At 38.4% G+C, this 23,660-nt stretch overlaps 1 protein-coding gene across 2 annotated transcripts; it reads left to right on the plus strand.

The window, feature by feature from the left end:
* Nucleotides 1–1,484: 1,484 nt before the first annotated feature.
* Nucleotides 1,485–23,629, plus strand: NUP85 (nucleoporin 85). Of its 2 annotated transcripts, none has more exons than XM_081934575.1 (19): nt 1,485–1,565; nt 4,307–4,400; nt 6,117–6,279; nt 7,722–7,792; nt 8,160–8,203; nt 9,862–9,931; nt 10,935–11,056; nt 11,474–11,608; nt 12,200–12,322; nt 13,144–13,275; nt 13,745–13,851; nt 14,086–14,169; nt 14,573–14,638; nt 17,574–17,725; nt 17,814–17,931; nt 18,882–18,982; nt 20,004–20,155; nt 21,338–21,424; nt 23,424–23,629. In XM_081934575.1, exons 2-19 carry the CDS (start codon nt 4,367–4,369, stop codon nt 23,523–23,525), a joined length of 1,863 nt encoding a protein of 620 aa, XP_081790701.1. In that variant the 5' UTR covers nt 1,485–1,565; nt 4,307–4,366; the 3' UTR covers nt 23,526–23,629. The 2 variants fall into 2 exon arrangements, with proteins under 2 accessions (XP_081790701.1, XP_081790700.1); XM_081934574.1 differs by lacking the exon at nt 1,485–1,565 and adding an exon at nt 1,871–2,548.
* The last annotated feature ends 31 nt before the right edge of the window (nt 23,630–23,660 follow it).

The raw sequence follows: 23,660 nt of genomic DNA on the forward strand, positions 1-23,660 counted from the left end.
TTCACCCTTAGATGCACATAAGGTAAAGACATGTATCATAATTTGTCAGACATGTATTTTGATTAAATGTCACTATTTGAAAAATATTGTGTCTAGAATATGAAATTCGTAACTGCTACAAGTTAAAGTTACAGCAAACTAAAGTTAACTGCTAACAGCTCAACTTCTATTACTGTATACCTGAGTTTCACTGCATTCAACAGAGCTAACTTTTAAACATGCATTATTGCATGTCTAGTAACATTTCTCTGTGAAATAAAATGATCCACCTGACAAAATAAGCAAAATACTGCCAATCCAAAATGAACCTGTGCATGTTTAGTCAGAGGCGTTAGATAATATAATGAAGTTTGCTCCTGATTACATCTGTAGTAAACCATATCTTTAATTTTTGAAGAAAATGAGACTTAAGTACAATTTCAGGTTTGCTCAGAAATGAGTATTATGAATCAAGTTGCTCATAATGAACCAGGGTATGCAGTGAAATCTGTAACCAAAATTAGATTCACATCCACTCATATTTCTGATGTGTTTATTTTAATTTGCCTGAGCTCTCCCAATCATGTACTTTTCAAAGAGAATCACTATATGAACCAAAGCTGAAGTGATTAAAATACATGCACTCCAACAATAATCCAGATTCTGGGACAGCAGGATACTTACAGGTCTATCATACTCTATTAACATTTCGTAATTTGATATGAATTTAACATCTTCCTTCCTGAGCAGCTGAGATTGTTCCCTACTCTTCAAACACCAGAAGGAAACCATTCAAATATATTCTCCAGGGAACCTTGCCAGTTTTTATCATACAATATATCATTAAAAAGCACGACAGTATGACGAAACCAGCACAACGCAAAAACTCTTAGCATGCAATTGAAATTCAGAATATGGAAGAATGTCAAGAATAAAACCTAACAATTAATTCCTTATAAGCTTTACAGGCTATCAGGAAGGTAGCAGGTTTGCGGACAGGAATTCTTTCAATTTGATTCCCCCCCCCCCCCCCCACGCTGAAGAGGCTCTTAGTGTTCTTGCTACAGGAAAACTATCAGCCATCGTGATGGAAAAGGTCTCTTTTTTTTTTCAATTCATCGGCAAGTACTTGAGAAAACCCACTCGTAGGGTGCAGCATCAACTCCCCAGTTTGCCGCTCAGTCAATTTAGCTTTGGGGATAAAAGCCTTTGCCCTCGATGTGCAATGGAGCGCCAGTCTCCCATGCGCACTTCAGCGCCTCGGTTCAAATCCGAATCCTATCAAGCACAAACTTTTTACGAAAGAGGCACCGAAGATCGCCGCCCAAGAGCTTGACATTGAGCATTGTACCGGTAACTTCATAACCCGCCAGGCACTGTGATAGAGAGCCACAAAGGCGGGGGAAAGAAACGCGAATGATGGAATCACGTGTACATAATAATGCGTTTCAATTGAAGCTCGGGGGTCCTCTTTTGGGCGCAGGTGGAAGTGTCAGTCGTACACAAAATCATCCCAGGATTCCGGCATTGCTGGGATGGGGCAGAGTGGCTCAACTAATTAACTTGAAAGTGAAGAAACTTCTCCGGTAAAGTTTTCCATCGTATGAAAAATGTGTGTGTGAGAGAGAGAGAGCTCTCAAATGTCTTCTTGCAAGCAAGTATTAGCTTTGGGTTGTGGGAAGACAATTTGGATGAAGTATTTATTCGCTGAAGGTTGAAGGAGGTTTATTTAAAGGGGATGGAACGGAAAACGAATCCTCTGCTTTAGAAATGTAATTTGTGGCAACAGTGTCCTTTGACTCTCTCAGCTCCAATTTTCACAAGCATAACAGAACATGGATCTGAGTGAGAAAGATAGGAGAAGCTACGGTATCGTTTCTGTGTCTTGCTGCTTTTTTTTTCTTTTTTGACCCAACACGATCTTGCTTCGTTGTTTTGCAAAATATGTTCGATTTGTCTTGTGGAGCACAGAGAGAGGGGTTCAAAAGACGTATGGCTAACGTTAAGGCTTTTCAGGTTCATATCATTTATTTATTTTCTGATTTTGCAAACTCCATCGGAGCCATGAACATTTTGAAAAAGGATCTCCATTAAAATTAAAGACAAGAATGCCTCTCTTGAAGAGATCATTCAGTTGCTTCCATACTAAAACCATGAAGTTGGGGTGGTTTTTCCCCCCATTCTGCAGCTTGATTTTCTTGTTGGGGCTGCTCTGTAAAGGAATTGGGCAGCAAGAAATCTTGGCCCATCTCTTAGCAATTCTTGAGAACTGCACCCAGCTCAACAACTTGCCCGCAATCGGTACATGGGAAAATACGAGCAATCGGCTCCGGAGTTTAAATAACACAGGCGGGGCGGACACTTCTACTTTTCCTATCTCTAGCGACGGAGAAAGGGAAAATGGGGTCCTTCGGCTCGGGCGCGCGCGCGGGAGGCCTGCTTCGACCGGCGATTGGCTGATAGCGCCGCTGCCGAGGCGCCGAGGATCAAAAGAAATCGAGGGAGGCCGGAGCGCGGCCTTTTCCCGCTGGACGGCATGGAGGAATTGGATGTGGAGCCTTCGGTCACGGTGAGTTTCAGGGGGCCCCCATTCTGGCGAATGGCGCTCAGGGAACCATCGTAGAGGAGCACTGGGGGGGGGGGGGAGAATTCGAGACGGCAGGAAGACCCCCACCGTCGGAAGGGAAGGCTTCGCTTGAGGCCGTTTCCCCGTTAGGGACGGAAAGCCCCACTTGCAGGGCCCCCTCTGCTCAGCCATCGCTGAAGGAAACGAAGGCCTGTTTGTTGGTATTGTTGCCTTTGACGCAGCCGTGTCCTAGGAGATGCCCTAAATAGGCGATGTCAGGTAGGACTTGTTGGAAAAGCCAATAGAGAACCTTGTGGGGACCAGACAGAAGACGTCTGAACGACTCTTATTTTTTAAAAATCACGGTTGTCTGCATTGTAAGCTGTAAAAACATGTAAATATTCATTCGGTATTTCACACATGGAATATTAGGTGTAAGCACTTTTTAACTACATGAATTGTTTCAGTTATGCAATGTATGAATGCTTATGCCTAGAAGAGAATGGCATCGCTGTTAAACTTCTAGAGAATAAAGAATAAAAATGAATAAAAACTTTTGAGTGACTGGCTGTGTCTAACCAAGGTTTTAGCTATAGAATAGAATAGAATAGAATAGAATAGAATAGAATTCTTTATTGGCCAAGTGTGATTGGATACACAAGGAACTGGTCTTTGGTGCATATGCTCTCAGGGTACATAAAAGAAAAGATACATTTGTCAAGAATCATAAGGTACAACACTTAATGATAGTCATAGGGTACAAATAAGCAATCAAATCATACTAGGAAACAATCAATATAAATTGTAAGGCTACAAGCAACAAAGTTACAGTCATAAGTGGGAGGAGATGGGTGATAGGAACAATGAGAAGACTAATAGTAATAGTAATGCAGCCTTAGTGAATGGTGGTGAGGGAATTATTTGTTTAGCAGAGTGATGGCATTTGGGGAAAAGCTGCCCTTGTGCCTACTTGTTCTGGTGTGCAGTGCTCTATAGTGTCGTTTTGAGGGTAGGAGTTGAAACAATTTATGTCTAGATCTAGGATGTTCTGTAAATATTTTCACAGTCCTCTTTTTGACTCGTGCATATACAGGTCCTCAGTGGAAGGCAGGTTGGTAGTAATTGTTTTACACAGAAAGCTGACTTAATACCTAAGTAGCAACTCTTAAGCTGTGGATAAATGTAAACGTAGCTCAGGTAGAATGGAATTGATAAAAACTTTAGATATACTGTTTACGTTGTATTTCATCATCAGATTTCTTTGGTATAGGTACAGACATGAAAGATTTTGTCCTGTAGTTTGCAGTTTTTGCATGTCGGGATAACTTAGCTGTCCCGATATCTGGATGAAATTGCTTGACACAGCTTCACTCAAGTTCTGGAATGTCTTCTGAAATGGGTTACAGGTAGTCCTCGCTTAATGACCATAAGTGGGGCCAGAGTCTCCATCATTGAGTGAAATGGTTGATAAGCGAGATGCCATGTGATCACTTTGACTCTGATCCCAGCACTTCACATTGTGATTGCTAAGCGATCTCATGGATCATAACCAAACAGAATCTTCTATGCTTACCATATAACTATAGCTTGTCTTTCTTGGAGATCACGTGGATGACAGATGACAGTTTCTTTTGGCTACAGCAATGTATATACTTTCAGCTGTAGTTACTGCTTTCACAATGTTTATTGATGAGTTAAATAGCTTTTGATTGCATCAACATCAACAATTGTCCAATTCTTTCTCTTTTTTTAATTAAACAGCTTATTCCAGGCGTGAACTCTGACCAGAAGCAGTTATGCTTTACATGGGGACCCACAGAGATGTTGGTGTGCGAAACCTTGTTTAGGCCAACAGGTTTGCAATGTCTTTTATTAAATGTAGTTTTGTTTAATATGGTCATGATATGAATAAACTGAAGCAAGATATTAGAGTAGATTAATTGTTGAAACTAGATTGAACTGAAGCTCCAGTTTTCTCAGCTTTGAGCAAATGGTTGTCAGTCATCTTTTTTTTTTATATCCTTTCTTCTGCTAACTACATTCTTTTTTTTAACATTTTCCATAACCCTAGCCCTTCTGTCTTTAAAAGGAAATAAATATTAGAAAAATAAAATGGGCACCTTATCACACAAGTAATTGTTAAAACGTATAAAGCAAAACGTTTGCCAAAAATAAATTTAAAATTTTTGTGCTTATATGGTATTTGTATTACTGATCTTTTTTTCTTTTTAAATATTTCTTGTGTAATTACTTACTTTTAAATATCTTTAACAATTTGTAAACTACCCAGAGTCCCTGGGAGTTGGATAGCATATAAATTAGTAATAATATTAATAGCAGTGTGGTCCAGTGTATCCTGGAGGATGTAATAATGAAGGTCACATTTTAAAAAGTATTCAGATATTACTCCTCCTGAGAATATGGCATGTTGACTTTTGGTTAATCGTTTGCATGAAGTAATGAAATTAGCTACTTCAGTTTGGTTACTGGAGATGCAATTTATGAGAATTTCACACCTCTTTCTTAATCACATCTTTCTAGGACTATATAAAATGTTTGAATGTTGTGTTTGCAAGGCACGTTAAAAGTTCTCTCTTCAGTGTGCTAAAACAATGACTTGTTTGACTGCTTCAAAAGCTATCCATAGTTGCATGAGTTCTCTTGGACTCTCTCTTTCCAGGAAATTCCTCTATTACGCCCAACAGTTGATGTCATAAAAAGCCAAAGAGTTCCTGATAGAAGTAGAGGGTTGCTTCCTCATCAAGCATGCCTCCATATTGCCATACACAGTTAAAGGATCAGCGTTGTTCTATTCTGAGGCATAGACCACTATTTGCTGTCAATAGTGTTATCTTTTTTGACTATTTCTGATTGGAAGAGACAGAAGCATTTGGGGCACAGAAGAGAGGTTTTTTTAAGTAAAATTAGAAAAGGAAGAGATAGAAATAGATGGTCTTCCATTATCAGTAATCTCCAGATTTACTATTATGTTATTAACTGATTGTAAAGATCACTGTTTATGTTAGATCTTATTCATTTTTGTTTTGCCTCATAATACTTATGTCTCTTCATGCAGTACACAGATTTTATTAGAAAAGCCTGCATAGTGTAATAGTAGGGCTCTAAACCTTTGATTATTTGATTCTGTTTTATTTACCTGTGTAATATACCTTATACTTATTGTAATATGAGTTTTCTAGAATATTGTTAATAACTAAAGCTACATGTTTATTTTATTTGGTTATATAAATACTTTGAATATATGCCACTACATTTAACAAAAATGATTTTGGCGATTTACAATACAGTATAAAAACACTAAAGATACAAATATCAATAAGAACATAGCTATGAAACTGGAATTTAACTATGAATATTCCCTGAACGCCCTACAGAATTACTGTCTCTTTAACAGCCAACGATGAGGATACCAACTTAATCTCTATATAGTACTTTCCTCAAATTTTGCTTTGACATATAATATCAATTGGTAATACATTTAGAATTCCAATTTTAAATAATAATATTTTCTGCACAATTAAAATAGAAACGTCTACATGATTTGTTTCAGAGGCTAAAGAGAAGACTCCAGGTTGTCCTTTTGTCTATGTGGTACGCAAAGATCAAGATGTTTATTCTCAGACTTTGCGGAAGCTTTTCAATGAATCACATGGGATCTTTGTTGGACTACAGAAGAATGAGAAAGAAAAGGCTGGAAAGTCAAGAACTGCACAGTAATTATCTAAAGTATTATTGAGTTTTAAGCAGTCTTCTGCAGTGCTTTCTATATTTTGGTGCACAGAAGTGTTTAAAAGTTTGAGAATACTTTCGAATTTTCAATACTTCTGCATCAGTGTCACCTAAAGGTTGACCTCTTCCCCGCACAAATCCTAAAATTAGATAAAGTGAACCCAATCAAACAAAATTAGTCAAGAGCATTATACTTGTTCATTTATTTATTGAGTAAAATGATCCAAAGCTATATATTTGTGTGTGGCAAAAATACGTGAAGCTTTCCTTTCAGTAATTGGTATACCCCTCGTAGGCAGCAATATGTTTCCAATAACTAGATCATTCCTACCTATTGCCTTGGAGGAATTTAACTCAAATCAGGTTTAAGTCACATTTTTACAGAAATATTGAAAATTTAAAAGCATTTACAAACGTTTAAGCCCTACTGTATGTAATTATTTGTTGGATAAAGGAAAATTCATATATGTTTCAGAATATAGGTAGCCTTTGATTTATGATGGCAATTTACATTGCTAAGTAATGTCATAAAGTATAGTTGTATCACAGCAATGACAGCAATACCTGTAGTCCCAGTTACTGTCATTAACTGAATCCTACCGTCATTAGGCAGGGCAACCTCCCACAACCAAATCACTGAGAGCCAGCAGAAAGTTGCAAGTCACAGGTGGTTTTCAAATAGGCCAACAGGCATTTAAGAGGCGGCTACCAGGTGTAGGAGGGTGCAAAGGGTGTATGAAGAGGCAAGGCAGATGAGCACCAGTTAGCATCGGTGTACAAGGAAGGTGAGGCTTGGGGAGTATGAGGGAGGTGCAGCGAGGGATGGGACACAAGGGAGGCATGGCAAGAGTTGGGGAGAGGATGTGAAAAATGCAAAGAGGAACACCAAAGTATGAGGGAGGAAAGGCCTGGGAAGGGTGTGCAAGAGGCACAGCTAATTGGTGAGGATGCTCACGGTGTACAAGTGTACAAGGGAGGCGTGGCATGGGTCAGCAAGGGTGCAAAGTGGGTGCGATAGAAGGAAAGCTCAACAAGGGTGCTCAGGGCTGCAAGGGAGGATAGGGAGTAGTCCATGGGGATGTGCAAGGAAGGCAGAGTGATCATTAGAGATGGTATGTTTATGGCTAGTGCAGCATGAGTTCTAAGAGTCTGAGGAGGATGTGTGAGGGAGGGAGACATAATCCAGCAATTTGCAACCTTTCCTCGGGGGAAGCTGGCAGAGAAGTTTGCAAATGGTGATCACGTAATTGTGGGGTATTGCAACCAGTTGTAAGCACAAGCAGATTGCAAAGCATTCAGATTGCTATCATGAATGATGCTGTGGCGGCTGTTGGGATCTGATATCGCTTATTTGTACTAAAGAACCTGGCATTTATCAAGGAGGTGACATGATGCTTAAAACAAAATCAAACTCTTCTCCTTTTAGATTGGTTGGAGTAAGCAAAAGCTATCGATCCGTTATAAGAGCCTGCATGGAAGATTCACATCAGATGGCTAGTAAGTGTTCTACTTTTTATTAAATGGAAGCCTCTGGAACCGAGTCTACAACAGACTGTGTAAAACAAATCCGAATGATTCATAGCGTGAACAAGTACTTGCAAAACTCCTTGTGAAATTTGGGTGTAGAGTCGGTTCCCAAAACGAAGTCAGCGAGCCCACTATGGTTTGTGTATTTGCTAGGATAATTGTTTAGACACCTGATGAAAAGTTACAGTGTTTTGAATGTAACTAGTAAAAATGGTAAATGAACAATGTACAAATCTTTCTGCAATGTATAGTAGAGCTGGAGTTAATGGTTTTGGTTTAGTGACGCTGAATAATAACAATGTATAAATATTGATTTTTGTATTTTTCTTTGATTTAGTATCTGCACGGGATCCTGCAATGCACATGCACTACAGCACTCAGGTAATGTGTATAGTTTTGATAGGGAATTGGAGAACAATTTACTACTAGCATTTTCCATTATTTTAGTTTCGATGCAGCCCATTGGATTTATTTTGGAGTTCTGGTAGAATATTTGATGTCTACAATAGCAGGCACAATGCCACAATCTACTTAGAATTAAATTGTACTTGTTCAGGAATGTTTCTACTTCTTAATCATAGTTCTAAATTTATATCATCTCTGTTTAATTTGTCCAACAATATTTAGTCCTTGATTTTTGTAACATTCCAATGATTGTTCTGCATATCTATAGATTCCATTGATGTATCTTTTATCATATCATCAACAATTTCAAAAATTGAATGTCCCGAATATAACTATAAATGCGAATGTAACTTTGGATAGCTAGTCAATTGTGTTTATATTCCAAAGATAAATGGAGAAGGAGTAAAACATGGTAAAGGCTAAATTATTACCCAAATTGTTATTTTTCTGAATCCTGTCTCCAGGTTATTGTCCCACTTGTGGGTTTGTATGTGCATGCATTTGCCAATCTGTGTTTACTCTTTTCAAAATGTTTCTGCTATCCTGTGGGAATGAATATGCTTCTTGCAGGTGATTTTGAAGTAATGGCATGAAGTAAAAGACTACATAATCCTTTTATGCTGCTCCAACTCTTATTCCTAAAAGTGACTTTCATTTGGAAAAGCAACTGTTTTTCTTATAGATGTATTTCTTCCATTGATTTTAACTCTAAATTAACTGCACCCAAAGAATTTTCGATTAAAGGATGAGTGGTGTTCCCAGAGCTTAACAAAATAAACAGTTGCTTTCAGCTGGTCATAAATATGAGCCTAAATTGTGAGTTATGTTCCATAGGGCAGATTGAAGCCTGTTTTGCCTAAAATGCCATTTCAATGCTATTTCTATTTTTTATTTAAAACATTTTGTTATCATTAAAAATGGTTAAAAGTTTTAGAAACATAGAATATACTACGGGAAAAATTGATGTCATATTCTATCATTATTGTATTACTATTACAGTATGGTAGGTGCCGTTTTCAAAGATTCATAGATTACATGCTCTCAGCTAATTCCATTTCTCACTTGAGGGAGATGGGAATTTTGCTTAATGCTGACTTTCTAAATCACTTCCAAAGAAGATGATCCCTATTTTCTGCTCCAGGTTATGGAAAAATATAAATTCATAGATGTTCATAGTCCTCAGAATAAAGAGTTTAAACATTGAGCTTGAACATTCTGAGCGTACTGGTGTTTTTGGAGGGGTGTGCCTCAAAGCAACTGCAGTTGATTAGTTGCTTCAGTTTTCTTGGCAATATTATGGAAGTGATTTCCCACTGCTTCTTTTCTAGGGCTGAGAGAAAGACTCACCTGAGGTTATCCTCAGAGTGTGACTCGCCTGAGGTTTTCTGCCTAAGGTGGGCTAGAATGTACATTCTTGTGGTTTCTAACCCAATACCATAACCATTACACCAAAATGGCTCTTCAGCTAGTAAATAATAGAATCTAAAAGACTTGTTTTAATAATATCCTGTCTATTTGCAGCAAATTCAATTTAAGTATTCATGTTTTTGACCGTTATTTTTCATGTTAGGAAGAGTTCAAGGTTAAAGCTTTATAATGGAAATTTATAGTAAATTGACGTTTATCTTTCTTAGGTCTCTATTTTGTCAGCAATGGAGTTGATCTGGAATCTGTGTGAAATCATGTTTATTGAAGCTGCTCCAGGTGAATGTTGGTTTTTTCCCCCTTCCGGTGAGACCGGTCTATCAGGGCAACCTGGTCTACCCAAATACGGGACGGAGCATATTGCTTCCCCTTTCCCCTTTCAGCCCCAATCGAGGAGCCTTCGCAGTTGCTTTCATGACAAACTGTGTGTCTGTGTAAATTTGATATTCAGTAAATATAAACTCAACACCAAAAATCGGTAAATACCAATTCAACGGATTGAATGTTGAATTATAATGAAATCAAGATTACTTTTATGTTTTTCACATATTCTCTTAGAATTCATGTGCTGCTTTTCTAATTAGGTATCTTCATAATATCTTCCTGAGCTGAGGAAGAAATACCTCCCCACCTTCATATTTCTCCTATTGAAGACAATGGCTTTTTCCTCTATTATTTAAGGACAAAACTATTTGCAACAGTTGTGGGGAAAAGGCTGTTTCTGCTAACAGATCATACTGTTACTGGGGTGGAGACATGATTAATTTCTGAAGTTCACATTTCATTTTGGTTGCTGACCTAGTGCAACAAAATAATCTATTTGTACTATGAGAACTGGAAGTTTACAAGGTAACAAAAAGGATGCATTGAGCTGTTATTTGGCTGAACCCAGGTTGCAGCAGCTCACAAGCTTGGTTTTCTGGGTCTGGTCCTTGCCACTACAAACTGAGGAGCCTTCTCCCACCAGCATGCAAGAGAGCAAGGAAGCGGGAGCAACATTGCATCGTCCCAGGGGACTTTTGTCTTGAACTACTTCCTATTACACTGTGATTCAGCAGCTAGTTTCTAGGTATTGTAATTGTCAAATAAATCTGTATGATATCATCCCACCGTATAATCATAACTACATCTTCTCTATGATATGATACAATCAGTATAGGAAATATCATTTGTGATGCTACCTGCAATGGATCAGCGCAAAGCATATAGAAATGGGATTTCATAAAAATAGTGTCTCAGACAGTTCTTTTGGCTCACAGGCATGTATCTTTTTCCCCCCCAGCGGGTTTGGTGTTATGTCATCTGCTTGATTGGGTCCGTCTTCATGTGTGTGAAATAGACAACATGGTTTGCGAAGTTCTGAGGAGTGAGAATCCAGCAAAACATGAAAATTTCTGGAATGTGGTAAGGCATGTTTTTATCCAGAAAGCAGTAGTGTCTGTCTGCTGTGCTTCATTTTTGCTCAGAAAGCTGTCTAATTTAATCCAGTGTGAAATGTAAGGGTTTTTTTCCAAGTTATTACACTGAATCAACAATGACAGAAAGCTTATAGTGTTTGAGTCATCTATGTAGTATCTGTGGTTTGCAAGAAACTCTCCCATCAAAATCACCTCTGTGTAGTAGCAATCCTTAGTGTTTTTTGTCAACAGGAAAAATGGCCTTTCAGCCATCGTATTTATTTCTGTCAGAACACTTTAAACCTGTTTTACTTAAGTTGCAGTTTTAAATATCTTTTTTATGAGGTGGTATGTGTCAGTGTAACCATACATGCATGGTTTGGATGATAGTATTAATATGTAAAATATTTTTTATATTTTTCAGGTAACTGGTTATGTGCTTCAGGGTAGAATGGATGAGGCTCGGCAATTACTTTCTAAAGAAGCTAATACCAATCCCACTTCAGTGCACATGTGCAAAGTTTTAGATGAGCTGATGAAGAAGATGCCTGTTCTCAGTGTATGTTTTCAATTTTCTCTGTAATGTTACCTGGGTGATCTGTAATGATAAAGTAAAAATATATTTTCAAAAACACATAAAACTTGCTTAATTCTGAGTCTGATCATTGGTTTGTATTAGTTTTCAGTAGTTTTCTTTTTGAGTGGTTGAAGGTCTCCAGGAGATATCTTTCCATGTGGATTAGTTCATTTTTTTCATACTACTGGAAGATGAGTCTTGCATCAGCCAAATAATGTTATAAAATCATTGATAGTGCATTAAGAAGAATGCTATTTCTGTAGATTGGCTGTACTCCTGAACAAACATTTGGAAAGAATTTCCATTCAAGATGTGAAAATTAATTTCCTATAAGTTACAGATAGATGCTTGTCACCAGCATGCTACCCTGTTCTACTGTAGAACTATCTGTATAGTATGTATTCTTTCAAGTTCCAATTTAAATATTCCATTCCTTGGATAAACGTTATTTTTTATTCTGCATAAATCTCTTGATAAACATACACCAAAACCGTTTTATTTTTATGGAAAATTAGTAAAAAAAACACTGCAATAAGAATTTAAAAAATCTTTTCATTATGTATCCCTTTGCAGCCTAGCAGTAACCAGACTTTGACAGAGATGGAGTTAAAATGGCAGCACTGGCATGAGGAATGTGAGAGGTTTCTGAAAGATGGAACATTTGCTTCTAATTCCCACATGGAAGTTCTCTGTAAGGTGTGTATGCATGTGTGTAAAGGACCAGTTGTAACTACCATTTGTTTGCTGCAGTAACTTTGGTCATTGAATGTATGGTTGTTAAATGAGGACTACCTTATTTTTCGGAGTATAAGACGCACCTTTTTCCCTCAAAAAAGAGGCTGAAAATCTGGGTGCGTCTTATACACTGAATACAGCATTGTTTGCCCCCCGAAACCCTGCCCCCTCAACAAAATGGCCATGCATAGCTTTTAGGAGGCTTTCAGAGTGCTTCTTGGGCTGGGGAGGGCAAAACTGAGCAAAAAATGGGCTGGTTTTTTGCTCAATTTTGCCCCCCCCCCCCCAACCCCCAGGAGCACTCTATAAGCCTCCTAAAGGTTATCCATGCCCTTTCTTTTCACAAAAAATGGGTCCATTTTTCAAAAAAACAGCAATTCTTTTGCTCGTTTTTGGAGGGGCCCCCAGGAGCACTCTAAACCTCCTAAAGGCCATTCATGCCCTTTTTTTGGGGGGGGGGGAAACCGGGCCCTTTTTCGTGAAAAATGGGCCATTTTTGGAAGGCTTGCAGAGTGCAACTTTTTTTTAATTTGTCTCTTCAAAGCCTTGGTGCGTCTTATATTCTGGTGCATCTTATACTCCGAAAAATACGGTACTTGTAGTACAAATGCCTGATAAGCATGTGAATTACATTTATTCAGCTGTTAGATAACAGAGGCATAATGATCATGTTCAGCCTAATAAGGTCACACTTGGGATACTATATGTTAAAACCCTGAGCTTATGGGAGTTTTTTTTTAGGTCAAAACTGAATCCTTAAGGACTCTCGTTTATTTTTTTAGATCCTCCTTGGAGATGAGAATGCTATTTTGGAAAAGAAAGAGCTAATGACAACCTGGTATCATTTTCTTGTGACCCGGCTATTATATTGTCATCCAACCGTGAAGCACGTGGAACTCCATCTTTATGCACAGGTGACATATTTTGCCATTAGAGCAGGGTTGCCTCCATCCTTTTGCCATCCAATAGGAAGGCAAGTGATTATACCTTGTACAGGGGAAAGATGATACAGCTTTCATGGTCTGTCTGAGTAGTGCCTTTTTATGTAGAAGGTTGATAGTTTTGCTTGGCATTTACAAAGTAGCAAATCCTGGAAAACCTCCAGAATAGGACCCCCATTGTATTGGACTAAGTTCAGTCTTATCAAAACAGGTTGTCAGAACATGGTATCAATGCGCTAGCTTTGATTTGGAAAATGCTAATACTGCTCTGACTTTCCCAGTGATTGAAAATAGCCAATTCATATGAAAAAAGCAGTTGAGTGTGCATTTTAAGTAATCTGTTATTTTTGAGACTCAGTAAAGGTGGTCCTTTACTGAGAGAGAACATATCTGGTATAGCTAGACACAACCTCAGTGTTTTTCATCTTTATGTATTCCACAGTCCAGCCTGGACATGTTTCTGGGAGGAGAAAGCAGCCCGGAACCATTAGACAGCATCTTATTGGCAGCTTTTGAATTTGATATTCACCAAGTGATTAAAGAATGCAGGTGATTTTTGTCTTCTTTGTGTTTTGAATTCTTGATTTATATACGATTGACGTCATGATTTGAAACAAAGCAACGTACAAACCAAAAAGCCAGAAAGTTTTTAAAAATAAAAACTGGCAAAAGTATGCAGTGAACAAGTGGGATTCTGCAGATGTAGTAAAATAATGGCTTATTGTTTTTTCTGAGAATGTAAATACATTTTATCCTAGATTCCTTCTGATTTTGTACTTGCAGCATTGCCTTGAGCAACTGGTGGTTTGTAGCTCATCTGACAGATCTCTTGAACCATTGCAATCTACTCCAGTCCCACAATCTTTAGTAAGTTTCCCTTTCTTCTCATTATTGGGCTCGGTTTTAAAACTGACTTCATTTTAAATTCCTTTTTTAGAATAATGTATGTAACCTTTCAAACTGTCCATAGGGGTTCTATATACATTATTGTGGTAATTCCTGAAAGAGAAGTGACAGTATTATTGCCATTTTACAGAAGCAAAACTGAGGTTGCATATCATTTAATGCATCTGTGACTGAATTGAAAATAATTCTCCTATTTCTGATGATATTATTCCACTAATTTCTGTTCTAATTAATTTTTATTGGGGCTTAAAATATTTGATATTGAAAGAAGTTATGATATTGAAAGAGAAAAATTGAAAGAAATTATGTCAGAAGTAAAAAAATTATGTCAGTTAGAAAATTGATATATTATGTTATTCCTTAGCTTTGGTTCCAATATGCGTGAATACCTCCTGCTAGAATATGCTTCTGGGCTCTTTGCCCATCATAGGTAAGAGTTTTTGTTTATATTTATACACATGCATACATCTATAGACAGTATTGTATTGCCAGTAATGAAAAAGCAAGGGGGGGGGGGAACCACATGATTCACAAAGAGTCATTGGTCCTGATAAGAGTAGGAGCACTACAATTCTAATCTTTGGGAAAGTATCACAAGGATCTTTTGATGTGTCAGATTTCCCCTTCTGAAGTTGAATATGGGCTCTGACTTCAAATAAAGAAAGCTATTATATATATTGGAAAGTGTACCTACCTCTCCCCTGAAAAAGTGCCATAAAGTGGGACTGTGGATATCCTAAGTCTGCTGGCTCCACTGCACTTCCAAACTGGCATGGAATCTTGCAAACCTTAGAGCAGGCAGTGATACATACAAGGGAGGAAAATCTGTTTGCAAATGGAGTGGAAGAAGAATATCTAATCTAGAAGAATAGAATCTGCTTGTTTTAAATGATGCATATGATAAAACTAATAAAGTCTAGGCAGTATTTGGATAGTTTTCCCAAATGGCTTCAAGGTAAGAATAAAAGATATTTAATCTCTATTCTAATTTACTAAGGGTTCCCTGGTGAATGAAATTGAAATAATATGTTAATTTCGTCTTACTTAAACAGCAAAGTGTTTTATGTGCAAATGCTTTTTTTATTTACTAGTTGTTTCTCTGGATTTAAGGTTTTTAGCTTTATTTGAATTCCTAATGTTTCATGCTTAAGGCTAGTTGATACCATCCTTACAACCATCCAAAAGAACACAATGGGTTGTTATTTTTAGCACTAATTAGAATCTCCTGATACTAAAAAATAGAGAAACATATCTAATTCTCAATTAGCTGGAATGATAAAAAAATCAATTCCGTTAAGTATCTGGTATTAGTAAACATAATGGTTCTGATTCAGTAAATTAAGTCTAATAATCTCATTTGTTCAATGAGACATAATTTTATGTAGCTGAGGCATGGGTGAGATCATCCGTGGTTTTGGGGTTGAGTATCACCTCTACGCTGATGATACTCAGCTGTATATTTCAACTCCAAACCACCCCAACGAGGCTGTCGAAGTGATGTCCCGGTGTTTGGAGGCCATCGGGGTCTGGATGGGGGACAACAGACTTAAACTCAACCCCTCCAAGACTGAGTGGCTGTGGCTACCGGCACCTCGGTTCAGCCAGCTGATCCCATCGCTGGCCATAGGGGGCGAACAATTGCCCCCTGTGGAACGGGCGCGCAATTTGGGCGTCCTCCTTGATGCCCGGCTGTCAATGGATGACCATGTGGCAGCCGTGGCAAGGGGGGGCGTTCCACCAGGTTCGCCTGGTGCGCCAATTGCGCCCCCTACTGGACCGGGATGCCCTACGCACGGTCACTCATGCGCTGGTGACGTCCCGCCTGGATTACTGCAACGCTCTCTACATGGGGCTGCCCTTGGGACGCGCCCGGAGACTGCAGTTAGTTCAGAACGCAGCCGCGCGGGCTGTGATGGGGAGTACGAGGTACTCCCACGTAACACCTCTCCTGCGCGAGCTGCACTGGCTGCCTGTGGTTTTCCGGGTGCGTTTCAAGGTGCTGATTACCATCTTTAAAGCGCTCCATGGCACGGGACCTAGTTACTTGCGGGATCGCATCCTCCCACATACATCCCTGCGGCCAATACGCTCACACAGGGAGGGACTTCTCCTGGTGCCGTCCACTAGGCAATGCCAGCGGGCGACACCGAGGAGTAGGGCCTTCTCTGTGATGGGCCCAACCCTCTGGAATGACCTCCCCCCCGACATTAGAACCACTTCTGACCTCCGCTCCTTCCGGCAAAAACTGAAGACCCACCTGTTCCGACTAGCAGGCCTGGCATAATTCAACTGTCCCTCCTGGCAAATGTATTATATCTGGTTATTTTAGGGTTTTTTAATTTACTGTATTTGTTTTTAGGGGTTTGAATTTATTTTATATCTGCTTTGTACAGTTCTTTTAACTACATTTTAACCTCCTCCATGTCAATTGTCAACTGTACATATTTAATTTAATTTTATTGCATCCTGTTATATTTTGTATGAACTGTACACCGCCCCGAGTCCCTTGCGGGAGAGGGGGCGGTCTAGAAGCATTAAATATTATTATTATTATTATTATTGAGATTGTGGTCCTCAGGAAAATATCCTGCAGCAACACAGGATAAATTTGAAACACTCTCCCACTTCCAGCTATTGTAGAAAGTTCAGTGGCCTCAATTTCTTTGATATTAGGGCTGGTTAAAACAGGGTAAAGTGGGAATCTAAAATGGGTGGATCATATTCCAGACCTTCACCATGTTCCCAGAATGAGTAAAATAAAAATATATACCAACATTAAACAAAACGACAAAACTCTCCCACAAAGAATGCCTACTTTTTACTTCTGTACCTTCTGTAGGAGCCTAATAGGCTGCTGATGTCTGTAGTGCTTCCATACTGATGTCTGACTTCTCTGAATATTTTAGAGAAAGCAGTATTATGAAGTTCATCATTTCTTTAACCAATATTAATGTTAAGTGATTTTTCACAAAAGTCCCTTGGCCAAAAAATTTTTATAGGTCAGAGACCATGCTCAAGTAGTTATATACATATATTGTACATATAGGTCCCCTTTCCCTCAAATCATTTAGATGTTATTCTCAGACTCTGTCTCTTTCATTAAATCTGTTGAATTAAAAACTGGGGGGAAATAAGATTATTTAAACAAAATGTTCATGCATTATATTGACTTAATTTCTCACTTCTAAAAGACTTTTCCAACAAATTTCTTACTGATCTTAGGCTTCTCTGAAAGCAGTTAGGTAAAGAGGAGCTCTGTCTAAAGTGAATGTACACAACAAATAGGAGATTCACTGTTTTAGTTGTGTAGGCTAGTTACTCTGTGCAGAAGAGGCAGTTCAATATTTATGGTTCCATCTTTGCAGCTTATGGCAACTTGCAGTTGACTATTTTGACCATTGTCCAGAATATGGTAAAGCATACCTGGAGCATCATATTGAACGGATTTCCTTGGATACGGAGCATAAAGCCCTGAAAGTACTGAGGATTTGTGAACAGAGAACGATGACTGAACAAGGTGACTCTCCCTAAAACTTTTTTTAAAAAATGTAATCATCTCTAAAGAATCAAGTTACCAAGTATGCTTCCATCATTTCCCATCCTAGTTCGTAGCATCTGTAAAATCATGTCCATGAAGGCTGTCCGGAACAATCGCCTTGGCTCAGCACTATCCTGGAGCATCCGAGCCAAAGATGCTGCTTTTGCTACCCTCATATCAGACAGGTAGGATTTGGGGAAGCAGGATTCTTATTAAGCTGCAGAAACAGCAAATTATTACAGATATCTAAGCGTTTAGGATAATTAATTGCTAGAGATAATGCTTCCTTTGAATTTGGCAATCCTAAGAAATGATGATATTGTGATTGTTAGTGTTGGATTATTTGTGCTCATAAATACACTAAACAATAGAATGAGGAAATGGAAAAAGTTGATACCAGTTAATATGTCAATTTCTATCAATGATCTATAGTACTTAATATATAAGAGAAACCATTTTACATTTCAGAGAATTCCTGCTGCTGTTCTTATTAAAATGTTTTGCACCTAATCCTGTTACCACAGTTGGGACTGGCAACTGCATCACTAATGTTATTTCTCCTTTAATGTCTGCTTCGCTGCTTCTTTTCCACACTCCTGTTCTTTGGAATGCTCACTCTGGCCCTGGACTAATGAACAAGAAGGAAATTAATGTGTATTTATATATATTAGAGAGGAAAATATTGCAAGAAGATAAAGCAGGTATTCACTGGGGGAATACACATTGGAAGCAATTTGGCTATGCAGAGAGTCTGGTATATTTACCATTGTGTGCCTTATTCTCTTGTAATCCCCTTCTCTCCGCTTTGTGAGAAAAATAGACTAGGTACAGCAGAGATTGCCTACAGAAATACTTTGTGGTTTTTCTTCCCGCTAAAATATAATTAGGAACTTCAGCTATATGTTATTCTATTTTTTTTTCTATTTTTTGGTACTCATTGACTACAATTATATAAAATTTATGTAATTTAATGCAAATAAAAACCTTACTTGATTAGAACTTGGGAAATGCTTCACATCTAAATCCTTATAATCTTTGCTTATAAGAAAGTAACTTTTTAAGAATTAATAGTATATATAGTACATACTAATGGCTGTATGTGCTAATCTGCCATTTTACCTATATTGTTACCTAGATTTTTGAGAGAATATTGTGAAAGAGGTACTTTCTCAGACTTGGACCTCATTGACAACTTGGGTCCATCCATGTTGCTTAGCGATCGACTAACGTTTCTTGGTGAGTGATTCCATCTTTTGATAGTAAGGTTGCATTTTGTTTGGCTTGGGACTCACACTTTCTTTTTGCCCCGACTAGCAGCTGTTTTGAGTGGATGGAACTAATTTTTTTTTAAATCCTTTATTTTTGAAACATCTAACTTTAAAGGTTCCCACTTCCCACTTAAAACTTCCAAAACTAAAAAACACCAACCTCGCAAATATCCCTCCTGTTTTCCTGAAATGGAAGGGAGATTTTCAAAGGCTCAGATATTATAGTGAGCAGGGACAGTACATTTTCCTTATGATTGAGAAACAGTCTTTGATCTAAACATTTTACTTTGATTATATCAATGTCTTTTTCTTGCCTTTTCAAAGACTATTATGTTCATAAGATATATTTTCGTTTCCAAATAAAAGCTAGACTTTTATTTCAAAGCTGTCTTAGTTAGCACAAACAATTGCAGATACTTTTAAACACAATCCTATAATGATTTAACAGTTTGTTTCTTTGATATGAATGGGATTCGAACTATTATTTTAAATGGATCTTAGTTAAAGGTAAAGGCTCCCCTCGCACATATGTGCTAGTCGTTCCCGACTCTAGGGGGCGGTGCTCATCTCCGTTTCAAAGCCAAAGAGCCAGTGCTGTCCAAAGATGTCTCCATGGCCATGTGGCCAAGGCGCACAGAACACTGTTACCTCCCACCAAAGGTGGTTCATAATTTTCTATTTGCATTTTTACATGCTTTTGAACTGCTCTGTTGGCAGAAGCTGGGAGAAGTAACGGGAGCTCACTCCGTTATGCGGCGCTAGGGATTCGAACTGCTGAACTGCCAACCTTTCTGATCGACAAGCTCAGCATCTTAGCCACTGCCTTTTCTGTCTTTTGCTGCCACCCAGAGCAATTTTGTAGCATTAAATTGCCACACAAATAAATAAATAAATAATACAGGGCAACCTTTTTGCAATTGTGTAGGATCAAAGATTGAGAATTGATGGGTGTTCTAAATATGAAAGGACTGCTTTAACATCTTTTACAGGAAAGTACCGGGAATTTCATCGCATGTATGGGGAGAAGAAGTTCTTTGCAGCAGCCAAACTGTTACTAATGCTGATGACAGCTCGTATTGCTCCTTGCTCCTTCTGGATGACTTTGTTGACTGATGCACTTCCTCTCCTAGAACATAAAGAGGCAAGTGTGGTATTTCTGTGGATTATGTATTTTTGTTAACTGATGGGAGTAGTTGTTGAAATACAATACAGGTAGTAATCAATTTACAACAGTTCACTTAGTGACAATTCAGAGTTACAACAGCACTGAAAAAAGTGACACATGGCCATTTTTCAGAGTTACAACCTTTGCAGTATCCCCGCAATCATGTGATCAAAATTCAGATGCTTGGCAACTGTTTCATATGTATGACCATTGCAGTGTCCGGGGTTCATGTGATCACCTTTTGCAACCATCTGACAAGCAAAGTCAATGGGGAAGCCAGTAACAAACATGTTATTTAACAACCGCAATGATTCACTTAACAACTGTGGCAAGAAAAGTAATAAAATGGGGCAAAACTCACTTAACAAATTTCTCATTTGGCATCATAAATTTTGGGCTCCATTGTGGTTGTAAGTCAAGGACTACCTGTATACAACATGAATTGATTGATACCAGTTATGCATTGGTATTACTCTAAGCTCACCGCCCCGAGTCCCTTCGGGGAGAGGGGGCAGTCTAGAAATACTGAAAATAAATAAATAAATAAATAAACTAAGAAAGACAACGTTGAGCCAGAATTTGTGTGATCCTAAGAGCTTCAGTCCTATATTGTTACCAAAATTCAAGTAATGTTGGTAGTATATTGGTCAAAAAAGAGTGTGTGAATTGCACTCTGTTTACTCCTTCAAAAGGAGGGGTTTGTAAGTAGAAGAGTTAGCCTTGCTGCAGATAGGTAGGGTCCATTAAGTTTGATGCCTGCTCTAAAATGAAGTTCATGATTTGATTCAAGTTTAATTTGTATGTGCCAGTTTCTCAATTCCAGCAACATTGTTTAATGGAATATTTGTTCAAGGGTAAATGAATAATGAAAGTAGTGACCTTCCTCTGGTCCTGCCTTGTAATATTTACAGCGGCCACAAAAGTAAACAATCCTTGAGTTCGTACATGTTATATGAAATTTTTCTTAAAGTTAAACATAGACCAAAAAAGATAAAGATTGCCAGTTTCAGGATTCTCTCTAGTTGTTAATGGGATAACCATATATGCTTATGGTTCAAACCTACCAGAATATCAAATTTCAAATCCCATTTCCAAAAATAAATGGGGGGGGGGGAGAGAAATTGCTATTAAATGAAGTTTACAATCAATTTTCTGCAGGTTATATTTTCTGCTGATCAGACATATGAACTGATGAAATGCTTAGAAGATGTGATGGCAGCAGAGCCAAAAAAAGAGAAGCTCCAGGTAATCTTATACAAATAGGCTGTTTTAAGGGCCTGATACATTACAATTTAAGGATGTGAGGACACAGCATGATTTAGCCCCATTGTAATTTAGAGAAGTTATTGCTTTGTTGAGATCAGTGCATTGAGGGAGAACATTAAGCCACAAATGTAGGTGAATATACGTGTCCCAGGATAATGATGCAGGATCAAACCTGGGTCCATCCCCAGGATCAGAGGTTTTGTCTTCCGAGCTTTTGAACTCATGCTGGAGCCCATCCTCAGGGAATCTCTCTGTGTGCTCTGGGCTGTTGTGTGTGTGATATTTATATGGTAATACACCTATCAACAGGAGTGCTGTTTTACCTCCAGCTTATCAAGTACTTATAAGTTAGGAGGAGGGGGAGGGCTTGGCAGCACAAGGAAATTACAGCTAATGATTGTTGATAGTCAACCATCAACAACCCACTCTACATCTAAAAAGCTACACACAACAGCCGTCATATAAATACCACACACAGAACAGCCCAGAGTATACAGAGAAGTTCCCTGTGGATGGGATCCAGCATGAGTCCGAAAGCTCAGAAGACAAAACCTCTGGTCCCAGTGACCGACCCAGATAGGATCCTGCAACACTAACTCAATTATATGTTTTAATCTGTTTATTTTCCTTATGTATGTTTGTGCATACTCATCAGAATGTACTTAAGTTACCGTAATTGAAACTTCTTTCATCTTGTTAATTTGACTAAATTGCTTTGTTACAAATATGCATTTTAGTGAAAGCTGAAACTGGGAAAAGGTGTATGTTCTGTGTTAAAAGAACAGTTTACCCATAAGAATTAGTGTATCAGACAGAAAATTTGTCTTTTGCATCAAGGGGACAATCCTTCCCATTTCAGAGTTTTATTGCTTCTAATGCCTACCGTATTTTTGGAGTATAAGACGCAGCAGAGTATAAGATGCACCAAGGTTTTGAAGAGGCAAATTAAAAAAAGAAAGTTTTTGCACTCTACAAACCTCCCAAAAACTGTTTTTCGTGAAAATGGGCCTGTCTCCCCCCCCCCCCCAAAAAAAAAGGCATGAGTAGCCTCAAGGCTTGTAGAGTGCTCCTGAGAGGCGGGCAAAAACAAGCCAAAAACAGCCTATATTTTGCTCATTTCTGCCCTCCCCAGCCCCCAGAGCTCTCTGAAAGCCTCCTAAAAGCTATGCACGGCCATTTTGGTGAAAGGGGCAGGGTTTCGGGAGGCAAAAAATTTGCTGTATTCAGTGTATAAGGCGCACCCAGATTTTCAGCCTCTTTTTTTGAGGGAAAAGGGTGCGTCTTATACTCTGAAAAATACGGTACTTTTCCTGGTTGTGTTTCATCCACTGAGTCCCCGAAACCTGTGGAAAAGAGCATAAGATAAAATATTGTTTCTAGTGGTATGAAAAGTGTTGCCAAAAGCCCCTCCTAGCACTGCTTCTCTACATTTCAGGATGCTAGTGGGAAGAAGGGGGGTGTATGCTTTTCATTGTTCTGACCAAGCAATAAAAATAGCCGCAAATGCTCTCTGGGAATGGCATAGAATTACTGATGTCTACTAGAGAGGTGCAGAATATTCCACGGTTGAGTGGACTGAGAAGGACCAGTCTAGATAAGTTTAATGCATTTCTGGAAGTGGCTTGTGACATTTTGGATAAGTTCTGAATGAATTGCAGGGTCTTTCCCCAAGACTGATGAGCAAACAGCTTCGTTCTAAATTAATACTTTTTAATTCCATCCTGAATATGTATTACATGCTAAATTAATATTAAAGATGGAACTGTTTCCCCAGTCGTGGAGGAAGAACTGTGAAAAATTCAGTCGTCTTTGGACTATCCTTTTAGGGACTCCCCCGAGTTACATACTAAATATGAGAAGTAATGTGGCCATGATTGTGTAGGTATGCTCTGACTTATAAAATCTTTTTATATTTCTAAAATAGATTTCAGGTTATGTTATTCAGTTCTTTCCCCCCCCCCCCTTTTCTTGTTTCTAGGATGATGATGCAGAGATAATGAAGGTGGAAATGCTAAGACTTGCTCTGGCAAGAAACTTAGCAAGAGCTATCATTAAAGAGGGCACACTGGAAGAATCATGAGAGCAGCAAATTAAAATGGTTCTTAAACTTTACTTTGTTAACTTAGTGTACATACCAGGGTTGTTATTATTTTGATAAAAAATAAATTTCATATTTTGCATTTCTTTTATTCTTTTTGTGGTAAATTTCAAGGAA

This window comes from Natrix helvetica (assembly GCF_964273705.1).
Source record: "Natrix helvetica genome assembly, chromosome: 1".
Lineage (NCBI taxonomy): Eukaryota > Metazoa > Chordata > Lepidosauria > Squamata > Natricidae > Natrix > Natrix helvetica.

Coding starts and splice junctions, on each gene's coding strand:
- NUP85 (XM_081934574.1), top strand. CDS start 2,516: ATGGAGGAATTGGATGTGGAGCCTTCGGTCACG. Junction 8,204..9,861: donor ACATGCACTACAGCACTCAG/GTAATGTGTATA, acceptor TATCTTTCTTAG/GTCTCTATTTTGTCAGCAAT. Junction 14,639..17,573: donor GGGCTCTTTGCCCATCATAG/GTAAGAGTTTTT, acceptor CCATCTTTGCAG/CTTATGGCAACTTGCAGTTG.